The sequence below is a fragment of the Peromyscus eremicus genome, chromosome 7 (genome assembly GCF_949786415.1).
Source record: "Peromyscus eremicus chromosome 7, PerEre_H2_v1, whole genome shotgun sequence".
Taxonomy (NCBI): Eukaryota; Metazoa; Chordata; class Mammalia; order Rodentia; family Cricetidae; genus Peromyscus; species Peromyscus eremicus.
The window spans coordinates 51,354,639-51,377,466 of record NC_081422.1 but is presented as its reverse complement, the minus strand read 5'-3'; the positions used below and the strand labels follow the sequence as shown (position 1 = coordinate 51,377,466).

Below are 22,828 nucleotides of genomic sequence, written 5' to 3'. Positions count from 1 at the left end.
TCTTCCAGAATGCTGAGATTCCAAACATGAGCTAGTAGGTCATCTTATTTATTTTAATTAATTAATTAATTTGTTTATTTTTATTTATTTTTAAGACAGGGTTTCTCTGTAGTTTTGGTGCCTGTTCTGAATCTCACTCTGTAGACCAGGCTGGCCTCGAACTCGCAGAGATCCGTCTGGCTCTGCCTCCCGAGTGCTGGGATTAAAGGCGTGCGCCACCACCTCTCAGCCTGTTTTATTTTATTTTATTGAGAGACAGGGTCTCTCTATGTAGCCCTGCCTGTCCTGGTACTGTTTATGTAGAACAAGCTGGCCTCGAACCCAGAGATCCACCCACTTCTGCCTCCCAAATGCTGGAATTAAAGGCTTGCTTCATTACTCTCAGGTCCTATTTTAGAGGCAATTCTATGTTACTCAGGTCGGTCCGGAGGTTTTGTGTTTCCGCAAACTCCAGTAGTTGATACCCACAGAATATGAGAAACTCAGCATAAATACTAGCCTTTTCATCTGAAAAAGGTGAAAATATCTTGTCTGGCAAACTCTTGCCCAGAAATCCCCCAAGCTCAAGAATATCTTCCAGCATAGTTCTTGTCTGAAATCATAGAAACAGAACTAAGGTTTAAAAAACAAAAAAGTTCTACTGAATCTCCACTCTGATAGGCCCTTCCCCCTTCAAACCCCGGCCAAACCTCAAGCTCCTGGTGCATGGAACACAGTCCTCATTTCCGAGGTGAGGTGGTTGTCCCTCATTGTCTTTGTCAAAGGACAGTCTGCTTCTGTTGAGCCATGCTCTTGTTTCCGGGTCTGCTCAGATCTAACATCTTTGATACTGAAACCTCAAAGGGGTTTCATTGGGGTTGTGGTGCCGGCCCCTTCCCTGGTCTCTTTCTTCTCCTCTTCTCCCTGTCCCTCCTCTCCTCTCTCTCCAAATCCCTGAACTTGCTACTGGCTGCCAGCTAAACAGTCAATGGATGGACTCCATTTGATGTCTGTCTAGGTGACCCATGCAAGGAAGTTCCAGTGATAGAACAGATCCCTGTTCTTGTAGCCAGAGAGACACTCACTGCCCCCTTCCCTTTTTGTCGTCCTCAGGGTCTGGAATAAAGAGCACTTGCACAGATGTGGTACAGACATACATGTACTCCAAGCCAGTATACACTCTTAACTGCTGGGCTGTCTACATCTAAGGTCATCCCAGCCCTACAAGGAAATACACTTCAAGCTTGTTATAGACTCTAAAGGGAGCTGAGGCAAGATGGCTTAGCAGTTAAAAACACCACTTACTCTGGGCAGTGGTAGTGCAGGCCTTTGCCTTTAATCCCAGCACTCAGGAGGCAGAGGTAGGCCGATCTCTGTGAGTTCCAGGCCAGCCTGGTCTGCAGAGTGAGATCCAGGACAGCCAGAGCTACAAGAGAAATCCTGTTCCAGGAAAAACAACAACAAAAACCGGCCAAGTCTGATCATCTGAGGTTTGTCCCCAGGACCTACATGGTGAAAGGAGAAAACTGAGTCTCACAAGTTGTCCTCCGACCTCCAAAACATGCACTGCAGCACACACAAAATTAATAAAAGTTATACAAAAATTTTAGTCCGAAAAAATCCAAGGATCATCTTGATTGCTGTATTGGAACAGTGGTTGTGTGTGTGTGTGTGTGTGTGTGTGTGTGTGTGTGTGTGTACAGAAACCATAAGGAGGCTACTGTAGCATCCAGGTCAGATCAGAAAGAGGGTACTTGAGGGCAGAAAATCAGTACTGAGATGTTTGTAAAAGGAGAATGACAAATGATGAGAAGAATCGAGGATGATTTTTTACATCCCAACAGCTTAGCTATGTATATACACGTCATCACCTGAGATGGAGAAAGAAGATACAAGTAGAGAACAGATCTGGGGATGGCAAGATCAGAAATTTCAGTTTGTAGATGGTAGGTTGGAGACATCCATTAAAAGTCCAAATAGTACCGAATGCCTTTCATTCCAGCACTGGAGAGGCAAGGAAAGGTGGATCTCTGTGAGTTCAAGACCAGCTTGATGTATATGGAGTTCCAGGACAGCCAGGGCTATGTAGAGAAGCCCTGAGGCTTTTCATTTGTTTGTTGTTGATTTGTAGTGTGTGTGTGTGTGTGTGTGTGTGTGTGTGTGTGTGTGTGTGTTTCTTTTTGGTTTTGTTTTGGTTTGGTTTTTGGTTTTTCAAGACAGGGTTTCTCTGTGTAGTTTTGGTGCCTGTCCTGGATCTCACTCTGTAGACCAGACTGGATTAAAGGCTTCTGCCACCACTGCCTGGCTTGGGTTTCTTTAAGTAGTGAGGGTTTACACCTTTAATCCCAATACTTGGTAGGCAAAAGCAGGTGGATCTCTCTGAGTTTGGGGCTAACCTGGTCTACATAGTGAGTTGCAGGTTAGCCAGGGCTACATAGTGAGACTCTGTTTTTGTTTTTGTTTTTGTTTTTTTTTTAAAAAGGTCCTAGGGGGATTGGCAGAATTAAGAGGTAAGTTGGTTGGTAAAGGTGCTAAACCTGACCACCTAAGTTCCATCCATTTCTGGAACCCCATGTTAGAATGAGAGAACAGACTCCCACAAGTTGTCCTCTAGCCTACACACACACACACACACACACACACACACACACACACAAAAAAAAAAAAAAAAACAAAACAAAACAAAAAAAAACCACACACCAAATAAACCATAATAAAAACCATCCCAGTTCCCTAAATGGCATTCAGAGTTAACTTTTCTGGCAGGAATGATGAGGCTAGGAGATAAAAATGGGACAGGAAGTTTAGAGATAGGACCTCAATCCACGTCCTCAGTCATGAACCCAAAATGTCTTGATTGGAGGCCAAAGAAATGCCAACAGTGTTTGTGGGCTCTGATCCCTGGTCTGATCCTAAATGATCTTAGGGTTGCTCCTTCAAATGCAGAAAAGGTAAGAGCAGATAAAATGTTCTCAGTAGGGCAAGAGCCCAAGGCAGCAAGCAGTTCAGAAAATGTCCTCATTGGAGGCCACAGACATCAGAAGAATTCTGCTTTTTATTTTTGTTATCTTCTAAGTGGCACCTCTACCTAAAGGTTGTAGGGACTGTTGCCATGTGGCTGAATATATGACTAAAACTAAGAGGAGGCAGTCGGCCACTGGGCTGACCTGCTCTTCCCTGCCCATGCCTCCTGCTAGTTTCTGTCATTTTAACTCCTGTCTGTCTGTCTGTTTGTAGACAGACTCTCATTCCATCGCCCTGGCTGGCCTTGAACTCACTCTGTAGGCCAAGCTGGCCTCAAATTTACAGAGATCCGCCTGCCTCTGCCTCCAGAGTGCTGGGATTTGAGGCACATGCCATCAAGCCTGGTCATTTTAACTCTATTGATACTGCTGCCTCGGCCTCCCAAATTCTGGGATTACAGGCATTCACCACCATGCCCGGCTTCTGGGAAAATATTTTCAAATACGTGATTACCATTCTAGCCTAGCCTGCCTCCAAAAGGCCTCCCAGGTTTATTTTGCCCCAGCCTTTGTCCCACTACAGGCCCTTATCATTGCTTCCTGTGTTGCAAAGTAATAGAAGCAGTGCACATTCTATACTGCCACTTAGGCTTCCTTGCTAACTCTTTTTCTTTTGTCTTTCTTTCTTTTTTTTTTTTTTTTTTGTAGTTGTTGTTGATGATTTATTTTGGAGACAGGATTTCTTTGTGTAGTCCTGGCTGTCCTGGAACTCAATCTATAGACCAGATTGGTCTTGAACTCACAGAGAACCACCTGTCACTGCCTCAGGAGTGCTGGGATTTAAGTCATGTGCCACCACTGCCTGGCTCTTGCTCATTCTGCAACAATGACAATCCATCTCACACCTGGGTAAGAAGAGATACGTGGTGTTTCCTGTATATGAATAGGGCCCTATTAAGAAAGAGAACATGTTCAATTAAAGAGAAGAAAGGACCCAGCGTAGTGGTGTATGCCCTTAATCCCAGCACTTGGGAGGTAGAGGCAGACAGAGCTGTGAGTCTGAGGCCAGCCTGGTCTATCTAGGGAGTTCTAGGCCAGCCAAGACTACATCTACAAAAAACAAAAATAAGAAAGAAAGAAAAAGAGGGTTAGAGAACTGGCTTGGCAAGTCAAGTGCTTTATGGCTCTATTTTGAGGACCAGAGTTCAGATCCCATTGCATCCATGTAAATGCTGGGGAGTGTGGTAGCCCATCTGTAATCTCAGGATGTATGGAGGACAGAGACTAGACTAGCTGAATCTGTGATCTTTGGGTTCAGGAGATGAGCAAGGTGCAGGAAAATCATAAGTTAGTGCAGTTTACCAGTAACCATAAGCCTGTTACCCATAGACCTGAAGAGGATCCCTGGAATTTAATGAGGCTCTGGAAATCTCTGTAGGCCGAAATACTTGTTGTTTTTCCTAGGAATTTGGAAATGAGGGTAGCCCTTAAGAGTTAGAAAAAGCAGCCGGGCGGTGGTGGCACACACCTTTAATCCCAGCACTTGGGAGGCAGAGCCAGGCGGATCTCTGTGAGTTCGAGGCCAGCCTGGGCTACCAAGTGAGTTTCAGGAAAGGCGCAAAGTTACACAGAGAAACCCTGTCTCGAAAAACCAAAAAAAAAAAAAAAAAAAAAAAGCATACCTAGAGCATATATATAAATCCAGCATGGCTGTGTGTGTCCGAATTGTTTGGATGCAAAGACAATACAGGAAGCAACCCTGTTATAGCTACTCAGGAGACTGAGGCAGGAGGACTACAAAAAGGTGTGCCTGGGTTACAGAGCCTTTGTTTTGTGCAAGTTGGAGGGTCAGACTGGACCACTTGAGAACCTGTCACAAAACTGGGTGTTATGGTATATTCCTATATCCCAAGCACTTGGAAAGAAAGGCAGGAGGAACAATGCAAGTTCTAGCTTAGTTTTGTCTCATAGTGAGACCTTGCCTCGGAAAGAAACAAAAGAAGAAAGGAGGGAGGGAGAGGGAGGAAGGAAGGAAGAGAGAGAAGGAGGAAGGAGGAAGGAAGGAAGCAAGGGAAGAAGGAGGAAGGAAGGAAAGAAGGAAGAAAGGAAGGAAGGAAGGAAGGAAGGAAGGAAGGGAAAGAAGAGTGCACAAACCTAGAATCTGGGTTATTTTACTCGGGTAAAAACAGCTGTGAAGCAAAACTGAATTTTCACACCAGTAGGTTAAGAGCTGGGGTTGCTCCTCGGGAAGCCCAGTGACCAGGTTAGCCCACAAGCCTGACACTTCCTTCCTTGTCCCCCGCCATATGGACAGCCTTGACCCTAAAGGCTCAGTTGTATTTCCTCCCAGCTGCTTTCTTTTGCTGGTTTTGAAAAGGTCCAGCTATGTATATAGCCCTAGCTGGACCTTCCTAGAACCTCCTAGATAGACCAGGCTGGCCTCAAACTTGTAGAAATCTTACCGCCTCTGCTGGAGGCCTGCCTTCCCCCTGCCTGCTTGAGAGCCTCTTCTTGTTCCTATAATCTCTGTTCACAGACCTTTCTCCTAGTTGAGGCTAACAATAACAACCATTTCTTTAATGTTTGCTGGGTACTAACTATGTACTGTTGTAGACACTCCTTCCCTGCAGGAGCTTGCTTACTACAGTTGATAGGCTTTCTGAAGCATGGGCCCACCCCCCTGCCTCTGTCTCCCAAGTTCTGGGACTAAATGTGTCCACTACCACACCAGGCTAGTTTTTTTTTTTTTTTTTTTTTTTTTAATTGTTGTTTTGTTTCAGAAAGGGTTTCACACTGTAGTCCAGCCTCCAACTCATGGTAGTTCTGTTTCAGCCCCTCCCCAGTCTGTTTTTAACTTTCGGTAAGATCCTGCTTTGTGGCCCCAGGCTGGCCTGGCACTCACTATGATGGCCACAGACTTACGACCCCCCTGCTTCAGCCTCCCAAGTGTGTCGCCACGACCAGCTATGTGTTCATCTTTATAGGGAGGCAAATCCAGATTGTACCAATGAAAATGAGTTTTGGAACCAGAGGTCTGAGAATCATGTCCCTCAAAACAGCTAAAGGTCCCAATCTTTAGCAGCACTAATTTATACCAGTAAATTTGCAACCAGCAAGACTAGGTTTGGGAGATAGGAAGCTCTAGCGGGGGTGTGGGGTGGTGGGAGGGGTAGGAGGTGGTAAACAATGCTCCAGGGCTCAGCATGGAAAGGGGCCTGGGCTAAAGTCTTTGTGTTACTTAAGACATCTCCTAGAAAAAGAGAAGATCTCTGATATGTGTTCCACTCAAGCTGAGGTAGTGCCCTCCCATGAATTTTCCACGGCACTGGCCACACTAGGCAGGAACATTTTGTCTACCTGTAAAATTTCTTACTTTGTTGTCTTTCCAGGGGGTTGGCAAATTATCGGTACTCGGTTAATTTGTTGTTTGGAATACATAACTTAATGAGATAGATTGTTTGAATTAAAGACCGGAGGGGCACGGCAGGAATCCAACCATTGTGCTACTTGCTCCAGAGTTTAGCACAATTCTTGTCCTAATCAGTTCACCGCGTTTTGCATAAACTGGAGGATCAAATCCTGGAAGCCTAGAGGCTATCTACCAGATTACGCCCTCTCCTTGGTGTTGCTGGCCGGAAAGGAAGATCCAGTTCCCGCGAAAGGACAAAGCAACCCAGAACCCGCCTGTGCCTAAGCTTGTTCCTTGCCACCGCACACACCGAAGGAAGCTGCCCAAGGCAGGGGTGCTCCCGGCCCTATCAGGCTCGCAGCGTCGGGTATCCCATGCGGGACACCAGGGTCGCACAGTTTGCCGCCTCCCCCTCTGAGGACAATCCCGTATCTGTTAGTTCCTAGACTGATCGGAGCAAGAGAGACGGGTAAGGAGGCTGGGAAAGGGTAGTCGGCACCGCAGCGCTGCTCCCTGGCAGCCGGCGCGGTTCTCCTAGTCCTTAGCTCCCTGCTTGCCACTCGGCGCTCGGCAAACTTTTCGGAGTTTTCCTGCCCTTGCGTCACGGAAAAGGCAGGCGGGTGATCGAGTCCAGGAGGCGAGGCCCCGCGGCGGCTGGCGAGCTCCCCCGCGCGGCGCTCCAACCCGGGTGAGAGGTGGCTCTCGGCACTAGCTACTCGGCGGCTGAGAGATTGTAGCTCCCCGACTCCCGAGTCCACTTCCCGGATCCCCGCCACCCGGACTGAACCGGGCTGGGGGGGGCGCCCGCCAGAAGGAAAGAGGACGGAAAGCCGGCAGTGGCACCCTGGCCTCGGGAGGGCGGAGCCGTGCGGTCCCTGCTCCGCCTGGACGCGCGGAAGTGCTGTGGAGTTTGCTCAATTCCCTAGCCTGCTTTCCCTCCCTCATACCTCCCTCCCTCCCTCTCTCTCCACCCCTCACCTCCCCTACTGCTGTCCCCTCCTTCCTCGGGACGCCACCTCCTGGACTTCTTTTTCTTCTTTTTTTGGATTTTTGTTTTGTTTTGGACCTGGCTTCCCGCTGGCAGCGCTGAGGGGCTGCAAGTGCGGGGGGGAAGGAGGCAGGAGGCTGGGGCTCAGCTCATCCCTCTCGGGCAGCATCCCCCCGGGCATCGCGGAGAACGAACCGCCGGCCGGCCGGACAAACAGCCGGCTGCGCCATCTATTCGAAGGAACTCCATCTACCAACTACTGTTAAGTGTTTGCTGGCACACCAGTGGTGGGGGTGGTGATGGTGGAGGTTTCTACTAGTGTTACCTCTGGATAGGGGTCCTGGGACTCGGATCAGGGTCAGCTTAGTACTCCGAAACTGCTGAGGAATTAGGCAAACAAAAGAGGCGGAGAGAGAGAGAGAGAGAGAGAGAGAGAGAGAGAGAGAGAGAGAGAGAGAGAGAGAGCGAGCAGTCCTCTGAGCGGCTTGTCGCGCCCCCTTGTTCTCTGGGAGTGGGGGGCTAGCCAGTTGCAGGGCGGGAAGAGGGCACACCAGAGCGGGCTAGGCAGGGTCGCACCCCCTAGGTCGTGTAGTTATCCTCCGGTTGTGCAAGCTTTGGCCCTTGTTTTCCCGGCCTGGCTCGTTTGGAGGCCGGACACATCCACCCTTGGAATTGGTTCAGGACTCTGCTGTTATTCTCCTCGCCCCTCTTGGATTTTCTGGATTCTTGAAGACGCGGTGGCCAGGGACGAGAGAGGAAGGAGGAAGGAACAGATCATCGGAGGAATGTGAGAGCCTCCCAAAGGAGCTGGGAGCCGGGGAGGCAGAACCTTGCCTGCGTTCCTGGGACCGTGGTCCGTAGCTGATTCTTTTCAGTTGTACAACATTGTTCTAGCGGAAAGTGTCTGTTGCATTCTTGTTCTAGCAGAGCTTGTTTCTCCAGGTCATTTGACTTTTCTACTTGGTGTGAGAGGAGGGAGTGACTCCCTCCCTCTCATGGGCTGCCAAGGGAGGGAAGAAAGACCGCGGTCATGACCAACCCCTCCCTGTTTACAGGCAGATACCCCAAGGCTGGATAAGGCTGTTTCTGGACCATGGACATTTCTTTGAAGAGAAGGCAGCTAGACCGCATCTTGTGCATGCCGAGACCCCTGCCTGAGGGTCTGAGTAAGGTATACTAGACTTGGAGCTGCAAGAACATTTTTGGACACCCTGCTGAGCATCCTGAGTCCGGGCAAGGTATTTTTCCTTCCAATATTGACCTGCCCGGTAGCCTAGCCATGGCACTGAAAGGCCGAGCCCTCTATGATTTCCACAGTGAGAACAAGGAGGAAATAAACATCCAGCAGGATGAAGACCTGGTTATCTTCAGTGAGACCTCACTGGATGGCTGGCTGCAGGGGCAGAACAGCCGTGGGGAGACAGGGCTCTTCCCTGCTTCTTACGTTGAGATTGTCCGTCCTGGCATCAATGCCAACCATGTGGACTACCCCAGCAGCCTTGCAGGCTCCCTGGGCACCCAAGTGAGTTTGTATAACAGCCCTAGTATGGCCAGCCAAGCCAGGAGTAGTGGGGGCAGTGGCTTTCTCTCAAACCAAGGAAGCTTTGAGGATGATGATGATGATGACTGGGATGACTGGGATGATGGATGCACAGTGGTAGAAGAGCCAAGGGCTGGTGGCCTAGGTACCAATGGGCACCCTCCACTCAACCTTTCCTACCCGGGTGCCTATCCCAGCCAGCATATGGCTTTCCGACCCAAGGCACCCTTGGAAAGGCAGGACAGTCTAGCGTCTGCCAAGCGGGGCAGTGTGGTGGGACGGAACCTCAATCGTTTCTCATGTTTTGTGCGCTCCGGAGTGGAGGCCTTTATCCTTGGTGATGTGCCCATGATGGCCAAGATTGCTGAGACATACTCCATTGAGATGGGCCCTCGTGGCCCTCAGTGGAAGGCCAACCCCCACCCATTTGCCTGCTCCGTAGAGGACCCCACCAAACAGACCAAGTTCAAAGGCATCAAAAGTTACATCTCCTACAAGCTTACGCCCACCCATGCTGGCTCACCTGTTTACCGGCGCTACAAGCACTTTGATTGGCTCTACAACCGCCTGCTACACAAGTTCACTGTAATCTCTGTGCCCCACCTGCCTGAGAAGCAGGCCACTGGCCGCTTCGAGGAGGACTTCATTGAGAAGCGCAAGCGAAGACTCATCCTCTGGATGGACCACATGACCAGCCACCCTGTGCTCTCTCAGTATGAGGGCTTCCAGCATTTCCTCAGCTGCCTAGATGACAAACAGTGGAAGATGGGTAAACGCCGGGCAGAGAAGGACGAGATGGTGGGCGCCAGCTTTCTGCTCACCTTCCAGATCCCCACGGAGCACCAGGATCTGCAGGATGTGGAGGACCGCGTGGATACATTCAAGGCGTTCAGTAAGAAGATGGATGACAGTGTCCTGCAGCTTAGCACTGTGGCGTCAGAGCTGGTGCGGAAGCACGTGGGAGGCTTCCGCAAGGAGTTCCAGAAGCTCGGAAGTGCCTTCCAGGCCATTAGCCATGCCTTCCAGATGGATCCTCCCTTTAGCTCTGAGGCCCTCAACAATGCCATTTCTCACACCGGCCGGACCTATGAAACTGTTGGTGAGATGTTTGCCGAACAGCCCAAAAATGACCTCTTCCAAATGCTTGACACGCTGTCTCTCTACCAGGGCCTGCTCTCCAACTTCCCTGACATTATCCACCTGCAAAAAGGTAAGCCCTTCCTGAGTGCGGCGTTCTGCTGGTCCCTGGGAATATGAGGACAGCCTGTACTACAGTGAACAGCTCATCACATTTTCCTGTCTCGGTCTCCATCACTGGCTCAACAAATGTACTGAGGTGATTCTCTAGAGAGTGCTGTTGTAGGCCTAGGGAGTGTGGACAGGTTTGGTCTCTGTTCTCACTGAGCTCTGTGTGTACCTTCCTGCCCACTCTGCTTTTTCTGTGTCTCATTGACCCTGTTACGCATGGAACCCTAAGATTCTGGGAACACAGATAAACAGATCCCAGGTTCTGCCTTATATGAACTCATGGGTTGAAGGAGGACCCAGACAGACACAGGCAAGAGCACACTGCAGGCTGTCTTACTGTCTCATAGGCTCATAGGCTCTGCTGCTACCTTTGAAGCATTTGAGCCCAGACTCCCCCTCTGCCCTGTGGGCTAGCCCCTGTCTGTGCAGGAGGATCGCTGTCCTCCTTTTGCCGATGAAGTCTCTGTCCACAGCAGAGTGTTTGTGGATCAGCTGGGACTATCCCTTCCTCCTTCCAGCTCCCCAAGGACATATCCATATTGGTCGCCTCCCAGGTCCATCATGTTTTCAGTTCTCATGGCCCCCTGTGTGGGGGAGGGACCGGATGAGCCCCTGCCTGTTGAGGAACTGCCAGTGAAGTGACTCATCCTGGGTCACATGGGGCACTAAGCTGGGCAGTGGGGAATAGAACCAGGGGTCCAGGGCTCTGTTCACAAGGGCCAGTCAGTCTCTCTTCCCTTCCCAAGCTGGGCTTCTCTTACGTAGGAATTGAGTCAGGGACTGGCCTAGCAGGTGACTGAGTCCGGGGACTTAGAGAAGGCAGATGTCACTAGAGAGGTGTGGTCCTCCCTGGGGCGGTAACTCAGGAAGAATATATTCAGGGTGTGGGGCTGGCTCCCTGGACCCTAGGCCCTGAGGTCAAGGAGTTTTATTCTGGGTGGCCCTCTGGTTTGAGTGTAGGGAACAGCAAATATGATACCCCTGCCCTCAGGGCCCTGAGGTGGCAGTCAGAACTCTAGCTGCCAGGCCCTTTCCCCCTTCACCTTTTCCTTTACCTCTTTTGTGTGCTGAACTCTCACATCTCCACCTATTTTTCTCCTCCTTTCAGCCCCAGGGATTCAAAGCCTGAGTTCTTGCCTGACTTTGCACCCAGCTTGCCTTGTGTCCCTGGATGGGAAGGGCCTTTGCCTTCTTGGGCCTTAGTTTCTTAGGCCTTTGAGGTAGAGACTTCTGGGGAAGGCCTGCCCTGCACCTTTGGCTGCCCCCATAGATCTGACTTTGCACTCAGAGCAGGGGCCCAGCCTGGCAGGGGCAGGTGCCTTCCTGTGCGGAAATGGAGCCACACACCGTGCTGGGCCTGGGAAAGCTGGTTCAACCAGCTCCTTGGATGGCATGTTTTTGTGTGGGCAGCAAGAGGCTGGGCACAATGATTAAACAGCTACCCCGACGCAGTGGCTGGCAACTCTCACTTAGAACAGAGTTGGGGCAAGAGGGCAGTCACATGTCCACACACCCAGTGTTCCCAGGCTGTCATCGAAGAAGAAGGGGGGAAAAAGCTATATTGTCCTTTCTACCTCAGATAGACAGACAGGTAGGGAGGCCTTGTCTCAGTCTCCACTTGAGACGTCTCTTAGAGTCAGGGGCTTCTGCCTTCTGGGGAGACCTTGCAGCCTGAAGCGGATGCTGCCTGTGCCTGCCTCCTGCAGTGCAAGCCCTGCTCACTCCAGGTTCTGAGTTCTGGCCTGAGTCTAGAGTGAGTGTGAGAGGAGGGATTGGAGTTGGTCTAAGACAGAAGTGGGCAGGCTTTGGAAACTGCTGCTGGAGAACATCCTGTGCTAGCCTTGTAGATAGAGGCTTTCCTCGGAGAAAGTAACAGGACATTTGGTTCTGGGTCACATGATTCAGTCTGTCCCATCTAGACATTTGAACAAACGGTGAGCATGTGAGGGAACAGTTGGGGGAGGGTGGGGAGTCAGGAAACAGGGCTTGGAGGGACCTCACCTATAGGGTGACCTCACCTATAGGGTGACCTTGGAGAATTTTCTCCCCGCCAGTCTCCATGTTAATTTGACATGGAATCTGGAGCTAAGCCGAGCTCTCCAGGTCTATTCTGTCCACTTGGTCATTTGGGGGAAGAAAAGCCTAGTAATAGCTATCCTGCCACAGAAAAGGGGGATCGTTGACTGCCAAGAGCAAGCCAGGACCCAGAGTCCTCTCCTGAGAGCCAGCAAGGTCAGAGGTCAGTCTTAAGCCAGTCACACTAAGTAGCTGGTATGGTCCCTTCAGCTTCACAGATAAGCACCCCTAGGTGATCTGACAGCGGGGCAGGTGTGGGGCCAAGTGTGTTGGAATCTACTGCATGAGGCAGACGGAGGTAGGAACTTCCCAGGGACTGGACAATTGAGGTCGATGGTGCAGAAGGGCAGGGAGGAAGGGAGGAGGCCTGGGTCTCATACTCCAGCGCTCCTCAGTTTGTGGGCGTCGTGTACCCGAGGCAGGTCTGGGACTGCAGAGCATCCTGCGGAACCATGGAGCAAGTGGCTTAGCTAAAGGAGGGTAGGTTGTTCCTGTAGGTGCAAACTCTTGACGAGGAGACAGATAGGTTCAGCCTGATGTAATCCTTTCTTCACCTAAGCAGCGAATGCTGCTGCTCTCCTCCTCCAGCTCTGTTTTTAATTATGTGTATCGGCATGTGTCTGTGTGTTTGGACGGAGATATATATATATATATATCTCAACATGAGTGCGGGTACCCACAGAGGCCAGAAGAGAGTGTTGCATGCCCTGGAGTTGGAGTTACAGGCAGTTGTGAGCTGCCAACTGAACTCTGGTCCTTCGCAGGAGCAACAAGTATGCTTCACCATCTTTCCACTCCAGTGGTAGCAGTTGCTGTTCCTCCACCTTTTTTGAGACAGGGTCTTGCTTTGTACCCCAGGCTAGTCTTTTTTTTTTTTTTTTTTTTTTCCGAGACAGGGTTTCTTTGTGTTGTTTTGGTGCCTGTCCTGGATCTCACTCTGTAGACCAGACATAAAAGTCTTTCTTAGCCGGGCGGTGGTGGCGCACACCTTTAATCCCAGCACTCGGGAGGCAGAGGCAGGCGGATCTCTGTGAGTTCGAGGTCAGCCTGGGCTACCAAGTGAGTTCCAGGAAAAGGCGCAAAGCTACACAGAGACACCCTGTCTTGAAAAACAAAAAAAAAAAAGTCTTTCTTTACTAGTCATGGTGGTGCATGCCTTTGATCCCAGCACTTGGGAGGCAGAGGCAGGTGAATTTCTGTGAGTTTGAGAAAAGCCTGGTCTACAAAGCAAGTTCCAGGATAGCCAGGGCTACACAGAGAAACCCTGTCTCAAAAAAAAAAAAATCTTTATTTAAAAAATCTTTTTAATTTATTTTATGTGTGTGAGTGTTTTGCCTGCATGTATGTCTGTGTACCACATACATGCCTGGTACCTGTGGAGGTCAGAAGAGGGTATTCAATCCTTTGGGGCTGGAATTACATGGAGCTGCCATGTGGGTGCTGGGAATCAAACTCAGACCCTCTAGAAGAGCAGTCAAGTGTTCTTAACCGCTGAACCATCTCTCCAGTCCCAAGAAGATCTTCCTTTGAGTGCTGATCTGCCAGCACTGCTCCCAGACTCAACCAGGCAGGCCAGTGGAGTTCTGGCTTCTCCTGGCTCTCTGCTTCAGGTAGACTCTGTTTGCTGAAGCTTAACTTCCCTTTCTTTGTCTTGATCTCTTATTTCTTCTTATGGTCCCTCCTACCCACTGTGACCTTCTTGGATACTTGTGTCCACTGTCTGGAGGCCTTACATAGGGTTTTTGTAGTAGTGATGGTGTTCATTCCCCAGATGTGGAGGGCCAGGCATCCTCCACTTACAGGAAGGGGGCTGGGAGGCCTGAGGCAAGTCTCCTCAAGATCTTAGTTTTTTCTTTCAGTAGTTGTGGTGGGATCAAACAGCTGCCCTTGAGGGTCTCTTCAGCTCTGAACTCTCTTACTGTGTTCCCTCCTGTGCTCAAGACTGTGCTGGACTATCAGGATGGAACAGGAGGCAGGTGATGATCGAGGGAAGGTGTCGGAAGGCCTGAGTGAGCTGAAAGCTGGGAGCTCCAGATTTCTTTTGGGTACTATGGAAACATCTCTCTCCAAACTTGAGGCATTGTGTGAAATGTCACTAGTCACCATTTAGCTCTGCTCTTGCTCACTGATCGAGATGCTGTCTCTGATAAGGGTATCTGGAGTCCCATCCAGTATGTAAAGCCCTGGCATATAGGAAGTGCCCAGTAAGTGCATTTTGAATACTTCTGACAACTTCAGGGAGAATTAAAAGAGTACCATGTAGAAGAAGCGGCATGGGCTGGGGATGTGTCTTATTTGGTGGAGTGTTTGCTGGGCATACACAAGACCCTGGGGTCTGTCTTCATAAACCGAGTATAGTAACACGTGTGTTTGAGATCAGCTTGGTCTACATGAGACCCTGTCTCCAAACCAAGCAAAAACAACAGCAAACAAAACAAAAGAAGGGCTGGCAAGATAGCTCAGAAGTTCAGAGGACCGCTGCTCTCCCAGAGGATTCAGGTGCAACTCCCAGCACCTGCAGAGTGGCTCACAACCATCTATAACTCCAGTTCCAGGGGATCTGATACCCTCTTCTAGCCTCTCACAGTACCAGGCATGCATGTGATCCACAGGCATACATCTAGGCAAACATCCATACACATCAAATAATAAAATAAATTTTAATAAAAGTGAGGAAGGGCTGGAGAAGTAGGTCGGTGGTTAAAAGTATATGCTGCTCTTACAGAGGACCCAAGTTTAGTTCCCAGCACCCAGGTCAGGCGGCTCACCACGGCTGGTAACTCCAGGGGGTGGGGGTGCCCTGGAGGGATCTGAGTCTCTGGCCTCCGTTGCCACTCACATAAATGTACTCTCCTCCCCAAATACAAGTAATTAAAAACAAAATAAATCTTAAAAGAACAAAACAGTCAACAAAAGGAAAAGTGGGGTGAGGCCCCCCTTGCACTGGGGACTCCCTTTCGTCCTTTGAGAGTGAGTGCCCACGGACACACTCCCTCCTCTTCTCCACAACCAGCTTAAAGGCGAAGATAGTCACCTGCCTGTTCTTCAAAACTGAACTCATTAACTGTTGTTAATTAACTGATTCAGTCCAGTTCTTCCTGATTAAGGCCCCTGCCCAGGTTTATCCCTTTCTATTACCATCTGTCACCTGTTTATCATTACAGTCTCCTCTGGTTCTATGGGGACAGGGGTGAGGAGTGGGCGGGGCTTGTCTGTAAGGGAGACAAACCAGGTGGCCTTTGAAGCGCAGTGTTAGAATCGGCTGTATGAAAGCAGGCTGGGGACAGGTGCACTGGGAGGCATTCTGCCTGGGGCCCTGGGGAGAGTTCGGTGTAGAAGTCAAACCTGATCTAGGCCTTGAATTATGGATAGAGATCCAGCAGGCAGCGGTAAGATAGGAAAGAACTGGGAGGGTTGCATGGACACGGTGACACTGTGGAAGTCACCTGTGCAAGAGCCAACTCCCTGAGGCCTCCTGGGTAGGGCAATGGGTGTGGACTGTCCTCTGTAGGCAGTGAAGAGCCAGCACGGCATCCAGCTTAGGGAGCAACTTGGGGTACTATGAGATAGACTCTCAAATCAGGGTCCGCATCTGCGTGGGCCAGACCTTGTGGGACCTGGGGAAGAGAGGAACACGACAGTGCCCGAACTCAGGGTAAGCCAACCAGCCAGAGTGCGATAGATAGCTAAGATACAAGACGTTGGGAAGCCTCAGAGGTCATAGGGCACACGGAAGGCTTTCTTGGAAGAGAGAGGCCAGTGATGTCCTGTCCTGATGGAGACAGTTGGGTGGGTTTAGGAGGAAGTCTGGGTGGAGACATTTGAGGCGTCGTTCGCCTTTGTGAGACTAGAGGGATGTACAGGGAGTGAGTGGGGGAGGTCCAAGCCCTGACCTGCCTGTCCTGTGCTCTCCTGCCAGGGGCCTTTGCCAAGGTGAAGGAGAGCCAGCGCATGAGTGACGAGGGCCGCATGGCTCAGGAAGAGGCAGACGGCATCCGCAGGCGCTGCCGCGTGGTGGGCTTCGCCCTGCAGGCTGAGATGAACCACTTCCACCAGCGCCGTGAGCTTGACTTCAAGCATATGATGCAAAGCTACCTGCGCCAGCAGATCCTTTTCTACCAGCGGGTGGGCCAGCAGCTGGAGAAGACGCTGCGCATGTACGACCATCTCTGACAGACTCTGACCACACGCGCAGGTCCTCTTCCCAGCTGGACCTAGTCCCTGCAGCCCACCCCACTCCAAGCCTCCCTGCCCCTAGCAGTGGCTCAGGTGCTCAGGAGTGGGAGAGGCGAGTGGCCTGTTAAGAGAAGGGACTTTGGAGAAGTCCTGGTACCCCTGGAGAAGTCTTCCCTCACTTTAGAGATGGGTGAATGGAGATAGAGTCCTCTGAGCCAAAGCCTGGGCTGCTGGTCAGTCCCTAGAGAGCAGGAGTCTCTGTAGCCCGTAGTTCACGCTCACCTGGCCACCACACCCTGTTTATTCCCTGGACTCCATTGACTGCTGTGGCCATGGCTGAGACACTAGTGACCAAGCCTGGAACATGCCTGTCCCAGAAGAGGATATCAGACACTGCAGTGTGACAGTGACATTTAAGGATTCATGGAAACTCCTTGAAGGACCACAGAACTCTGCTGGGCAGGGCATGCTCCATGGAGGAGGTGACATTCCAGAATATCTTGAAGAATTGCAAGGACCTACAAGACAGGAAATGGGTGAAGGACATGGGGAGAGGACCAATGCTGTCTCTCCTCTTCTTCACCTTTTCCAAACAAGTTTGGTATCCTCTCCATGGGTTCTGGTCAGTCTGACAGGGGGAGGGATCATCCTTGCTCCGTGGTCCCTGGATTTCCCTGCCGTACCGCTTCCGCAGGAGGGACTGCAGGCCAACTCCCTCCTATAAATTTTGGACTCCCCTCTACCTTGGTTGGGGGACCCCCCTCTACTTTTCCTTGTTGAGGGGACTATGCAGCAACCTTCCCTTCTCTGGGCTCAAGATGCTCAAGCCAGGAAGCACAGAGCCCTGGTGGTGCCTTTCTGGAGGAACCCGCAAAAGTGACCAGCAGGAACTCCCCATTCTAGCAGGTCCAGGTCCCAAGTTCCCAGACACCTTTGCTTCTGTGGGCTGGTCTTCTCAAATCCTTCTCATTGCACAGTGGGAAGTCTGAGAGAAAGAAACTGGGAACTTTAGACCCGCTGCTTCTGGCCAGACTCACTCACAGGTTGTGCTACCACTCACCTATGTTTACATCCTCCAGGAGTTACCCTTCAGGCCAGGATGCGGCCCAGCAGCATGTTGTTGGAAAGTGACCCTGTCCCCACTGCCTTCCTGGAAACCATGGTCTGCTCCTGGGTCCTGCTACTTCACTCTTTTCTCTTGATAAACCTTTTACAGTTACTGTAACAGAAGCACGGTCTTTTCTTTCGGAATCCTGGGAGCAGTGAGAGTTGGGGGGAAGAACAGAACCCAAACTGCCCCTCTGGACTGGATTCAGTGATGTTGGTGGGGTTAAAGTTAATTCATAACTTCAGAACATTGGAGCAACACACCCCCAGCTGGCTCCATGACCTCCTCAGACCTGGGTCTCCTCATTGTTTGCCTGTGCTTCGGTGCGTGCGTGCGTGCATGTGGGTGTGTGTGTGTGGGGGGGTGTGTGTGTGTATCTGTGTATCTGTGTATCTGTGTCTGTGTGTATTTGGGAGGAGGTGCCCTAGGAAGCCAGAGATCAACATTATATCAGTGTGTGTGTGTGTGTGTGTGTGTGTGTGTGTGTGTGTGTATCTGTGTCTGTGTGTATTTGGAGGGAGGTGCTCCAGGAGGCCAGAGATCATCATTTTGTGTGTGTGTGTGTGTGTGTGTGTGTGTGTGTGTGTGTGTATTTGGGGGGAGGTGCTCTAGGAAGCCAGAGATCAACATTATATCAGTGTGTGTGTGTGTGTGTGTGTGTGTGTATGTGTATCTGTGTCTGTGTGTATTTGGGAGGAGGTGCCCTAGGAAGCCAGAGATCAACATTATATCAGTGTGTGTGTGTGTGTGTGTGTGTGTGTGTGTGTGTGTGTATCTGTGTATCTGTGTCTGTGTGTATTTGGAGGGAGGTGCTCCAGGAGGCCAGAGATCATCATTGTGTGTGTGTGTGTGTGTGTGTGTGTGTGTGTGTGTGTGTGTGTGTGTATTTGGGGGGAGGTGCTCTAGGAAGCCAGAGATCAACATTGGGTATCTTCAGCCATACTACCTTTTTTTTTGAGCTTCTCGTGGGTCTGAAATTTACTAATTGGGCTAGGCTGGCTGGCCAGTGACCTCCAGGGATCCTCCTGTCTCTGCCTCCCTAGTGCTGGGATTACAGATAATCGTCGTGTATGTAGTCTTGGCTGGCCTGGAAGTCACAGAGATTCACCTGCCTTTGCCTTCCAGTACTATGATTAAAGACATGTGTGGTCAAGCCTAAGTTCTGGCTTTTTGCATATGTCGATGGTTCGGATTTGAACTCAGGTCCTCACGCTTAGGCTACAAGCACTTTACTGACTGAGCCATATTGCAAGCCCCTCCTCTATCTTCAAAATGGGTGACGTCCTGTACAGCGGTTCCAGGTGTCACAGTCTTATGCTGAGGGTTGTAGAAGAGTATGAGACTGTGCCAGCTGATGCCTGTCCTAGGGAGCTGTCCGTAGAAAGCTCCACCCCAGCACAGGGGAGGCAGACACTTGGTCAGTCTTGAGTGCCCACCCCTGCAGTGGCTCCCATTTTAGAACTTAAAGAAGACCCGCCTCCATGCCCTTGGGTGTGCCCTGGTGACCTGGAATAATTCTTCCACATGCGGAAAGAGCACTGAGGAGCTGGTCCTCTTTCAGAGACAGTGGGATTTTCCAGGGTCAGCTTCACCAGGGAGGGTTTTGGTCAGGTCAGAGTCTGAGGAGCTAATGGCAGGGGGTGAGGAATGGGCCTCATTTAGGCCATAGTGTCCTTACAGGAACTTTTGGAATGGAGCCCCTTGGCTCTGGGTCAAAATTAGGTCAGATTTGGGACTTTCTGAGGAATTCTCTCCTCCCTGCTTGCCTTTATTTTCCTACTGTTAAAGGAACCAACTTCTTGTTTTCAGCCTCTTCTCAGCTTTGACCTCCGTGTAGTTTTCTGTAGAGAAGACTGAGCATGGGTGGGGGTAGGGCTCCTTCCTGAGGCCCTCTGGAATGTTCCTCTTCACCCACGATGCCTGGAAAGCCCCCTGCTGACACTTCCTGCCCCAAGGGATAGCGTTGCCTTCCTGTGTCCCTCTGCTGAGAAGGAACTACCTCCCATTCCTGTAATCCCGATGGTGGGTTCTCCCTAGGTGGACCTCAGGGAAGAAAGTGAAAACTAGAAGCCAGGTGTAGTGGTGCACACCTTTAATCCCAGCAGATGCAGGTGGATCTCTGTGAGTTCGAGGCCAGCCTGGTCTACACAGTGAACTGGTGTCTCAACAAGAAAAAGAAGAAAGAAAAAAAAAGATAAAGATAAAGACACTGAGGTCTCTGGCTAGTAGCAGGTGTATGGAGAATGGGGCTGTCACAATCCCTGTCTCTGGTTTCTTTCTATCCATCTGCTTTGGAGGGATTTGTGATCCTTCTGAGCTGGGCAGAGTGTCCCCCAGCAGGAGACTGGGGGAGTATGGGGGGAGGCATGCTGTGGTGACAGGGCTTGTTGACCTTAGTCCCATGCTGGGCAGATGTTCCAGACTGAGCTGGGCCCAGCTGCCTCTGGTTCCCTCCCCCACTTTGCTCTGAGGGGGTTGGAAAACAAGGCCTCTTTTTCTGTCCTGGGCAGCTACCAGAACCTGGGATGGGGGTTGGGACCCCTGGGTTCCCAGTCTTGGCCCAGCCCTGGAAAAGGAGTCTGCATTGTGCTTATGTAGAGGTGGGGGATGGAGAGACCTGAGATTCTGCATCCTGTCTCTACTAGGATGCAGATCTGTGAGCTTCTGTGCCATAGCTGTGGCATGGCAGCCTCAGACACAGTCCCTTGCTTGTAGATGTACTGCCACAGACACAAAGGCACACAGTCATGTACTTGTCCAAAGGCTGCATGTGGCCACTCACACTTGAGCTACTCACATACTCTATCATGTATTCCCAGCTGTGACCACATGTGTGTTGTCATCTGTTCAGATATGTCTCATCACAACAAGTCCTCGGCACGCAGTAACAGCCTTAAACAGCCAGAATCACATGAGTATGAAACAAAGGTGTCCCGTAGGTATATGCCACTTGTACCATGTCAATGTCACTTCGTGGGCCCCTTGAAGATTCATTAGATTCATTAGAGATTCAAGAGAACTTTGAGGGACAGGCAACCCAGAGGTCTGTGTCCCAGATCGGATGCAGAGCAAGTTTTTGGTGCCACATACAGGCATGTGCTCTAGGGGTCTGGGTGTCTTGGCAGAATGGATCCACGGTGCCAAGTTCAACTTACTGTTCAGAAGAGTGACCCTGAGTCCCAGTGAAGATGGTACCTGGCCGCCTCACCCAGCAGGGTGGGGGATGCTCTGGGGCCAGAGCCCAGCCCCGGCCAGGTTGGCCAGGCCTTGTTCACCCTGAGCCAGTCCTGAGGACCAGGCTGTTCTGAAGGCCCCTGGCAGAACCCACCAGCCACAGCTCCAGGCTTTGGAGCATCTCCTGTCTGCAGCTGAGTTGCAGCGTCTAAGGCAGAAGGGAGAAGGGGCCAGGATGTGGTGGGCAGGGCCCTCGCCTGGACGGGAGGAACATTCCTGTGCCCGGTCGGTCTTCCCATAGCATGTGTGGACTGGGCCCGCCCTGCCTGCCCCGCTGACTCAGACCTCTGGGAGCCAAGCCTGACAGACTGCTCCCTCACCCACCCCAACCTGCTTCCTTACCACTGCCCTCCTGCTCCCCTCTACCACTGGGACAGGAGGAGACTATTAGTCCTGGCACGAGGACTATGGGGGAAGGTCAAAACTTATCACCCCTAGGCTGATTGCAAAACCCAGCCCTGGGGATCTACATAGTTCAACATAAACTTCTTTCTCTTGGTTGTTTTGTTAGTTAAACCCCGATGCAGTCCAGTCTGTTTAAAAAGCAGTGTCTGACACATAGCTGTGGCCTCCATAGTCCACTCCCAGGCCTGCTCAGCCTCCGTTTCATTCCGGAGGCTGAGACTTGGCCAGAAGGAAGATGGATTTGCCCAGGCAGGGCTGATCTTGAACCCAGCTCTGGCTCCATTCCTTGAAGTTGTGCTGATGAATTCACTGAGGTCTAAAGAAAGAGGGAACAGACCTCTGCTTCACATGGTTGGAACAGGAGGTTGGTGAAAAGTGTGAGGGGTTTGAGGGTGGGTGAGGCCCAGTGGTCTCTCTTTACACTCCCCCACCCTCCACCCATAAAAATCTAAAGATGCCGGGCGGTGGTGGCGAACACCTTTAATCCCAGCACTCGGGAGGCAGAGGTAGGCGGATCTCTGTGAGTTCGAGGCCAGCCTGGGCTACAGAGTAGAGAGTTCCAGGAAAGGTGCAAAGCTACACAGAGACACCCTGTCTCAGAAAAAAAAAAAATCTAAAGACATGGTGACATCTTCATGCCTTGGGCTGTTTACAGATGGAAGCCAGTGAGGAAGCTAACCTCATGTTTTTGTCTTGATCTTAAACTGTAGCTCAAACTGGCCTCGAACCCAAGCCATCCTCCTTTCTCAGCCTTCTGAACGCTGGGTTTACCAGCCTGAACCACCTCTTCTGACTTGGCCTGCCTTGGCTTTCTCTCTGTTCTCCCACGTGGTAGAAAAATAATCACAGGTAACGTGAGGGAAGCCCCCTTTTGCAGGGGTTGTATGTAAGTTTTGGGGTTGACATAATCGAAGACCTTGGGCAGGCCGCTGGCAGACTGGCTTTCAAAGGCCGAATCCCACTATTCAAATTTGTTCCACATGAAAAGATTAGGTTTGCTATTTGACAATGTTTCCACCTGTAGAGATTTAATTTACAAATCCACTAACTTTGATTTTTTTTTTTTTTTTTTTTTGGTTTTTTGAGACAGGGTTTCTCTGTGTTGCTTTGCGCCTTTCCTGAAACTCACTCTGTAGCCCAGGCTGGCCTCGAACTCACAGAGATCCACCTGGCTCTGCCTCCCGAGTGCTGGGATTAAAGGCGTGTGCCATCTCCGCCCGGCTGTTTTCATCTTTTTTTTTCTCCTCTTGTTCTTTTCTTTACCCCTGCCCCGGATGCCAATGCTGTTGGTTGTTTCCTGTAGAACTGCCCCTGGCATTGTGCTTGCAGCTGGCCCCGATGGCACTGGGTGCTCCCCATCCTCCCTCGTGCCTCCTACCACCTGTCCCCTCAATCCAGGCTCCATGACTTTGGTCCTGTCTCTTCCTCTGTTGCCCCCGTGTCAGGAGGTAGCAAAGATTCCTCCTGTGGCTTGTGGCCCCTTTTGTAGCTCGTGGTCACCATTCCACGGCACAGAACGCTCTGGAGACACTCCAGGCAACTTCCTCGGTGTTCTACCTGAGAAAGGGCTGTAAGACCCAGTTCCTTGAATCTCAACCTCCCCGAGGCCTCTACCCTTGCTCAGTGCAGCACTGGAAGGTCATTATTTCACAACTACATGATGATCACCATGCTTTTACAGAGGAGGAAAGGGGAAGTGCTG

General features: G+C 50.9%; 1 protein-coding gene across 3 annotated transcripts; it reads left to right on the top strand.

The window, feature by feature from the left end:
* Positions 1 to 6,621: 6,621 nt before the first annotated feature.
* Snx33 (sorting nexin 33) lies at positions 6,622 to 17,609 on the top strand. Of its 3 annotated transcripts, XM_059267936.1 has the most exons (4): positions 6,622 to 7,600; positions 8,021 to 8,281; positions 8,395 to 10,089; positions 16,123 to 17,609. In XM_059267936.1, exons 3-4 carry the CDS (start codon positions 8,619 to 8,621, stop codon positions 16,374 to 16,376), a joined length of 1,725 nt encoding a protein of 574 aa, XP_059123919.1. In that variant the 5' UTR covers positions 6,622 to 7,600; positions 8,021 to 8,281; positions 8,395 to 8,618; the 3' UTR covers positions 16,377 to 17,609. The 3 variants fall into 3 exon arrangements, with proteins under 3 accessions (XP_059123919.1, XP_059123921.1, XP_059123918.1); XM_059267938.1 differs by lacking the exon at positions 8,021 to 8,281; XM_059267935.1 differs by having other exon boundaries at positions 6,622 to 8,281.
* The last annotated feature ends 5,219 nt before the right edge of the window (positions 17,610 to 22,828 follow it).

Coding starts and splice junctions, on each gene's coding strand:
- Snx33 (XM_059267938.1), top strand. CDS start 8,619: ATGGCACTGAAAGGCCGAGCCCTCTATGATTTCCACAGTGAGAACAAG. Junction 10,090..16,122: donor CATTATCCACCTGCAAAAAG/GTAAGCCCTTCC, acceptor CTCTCCTGCCAG/GGGCCTTTGCCAAGGTGAAG.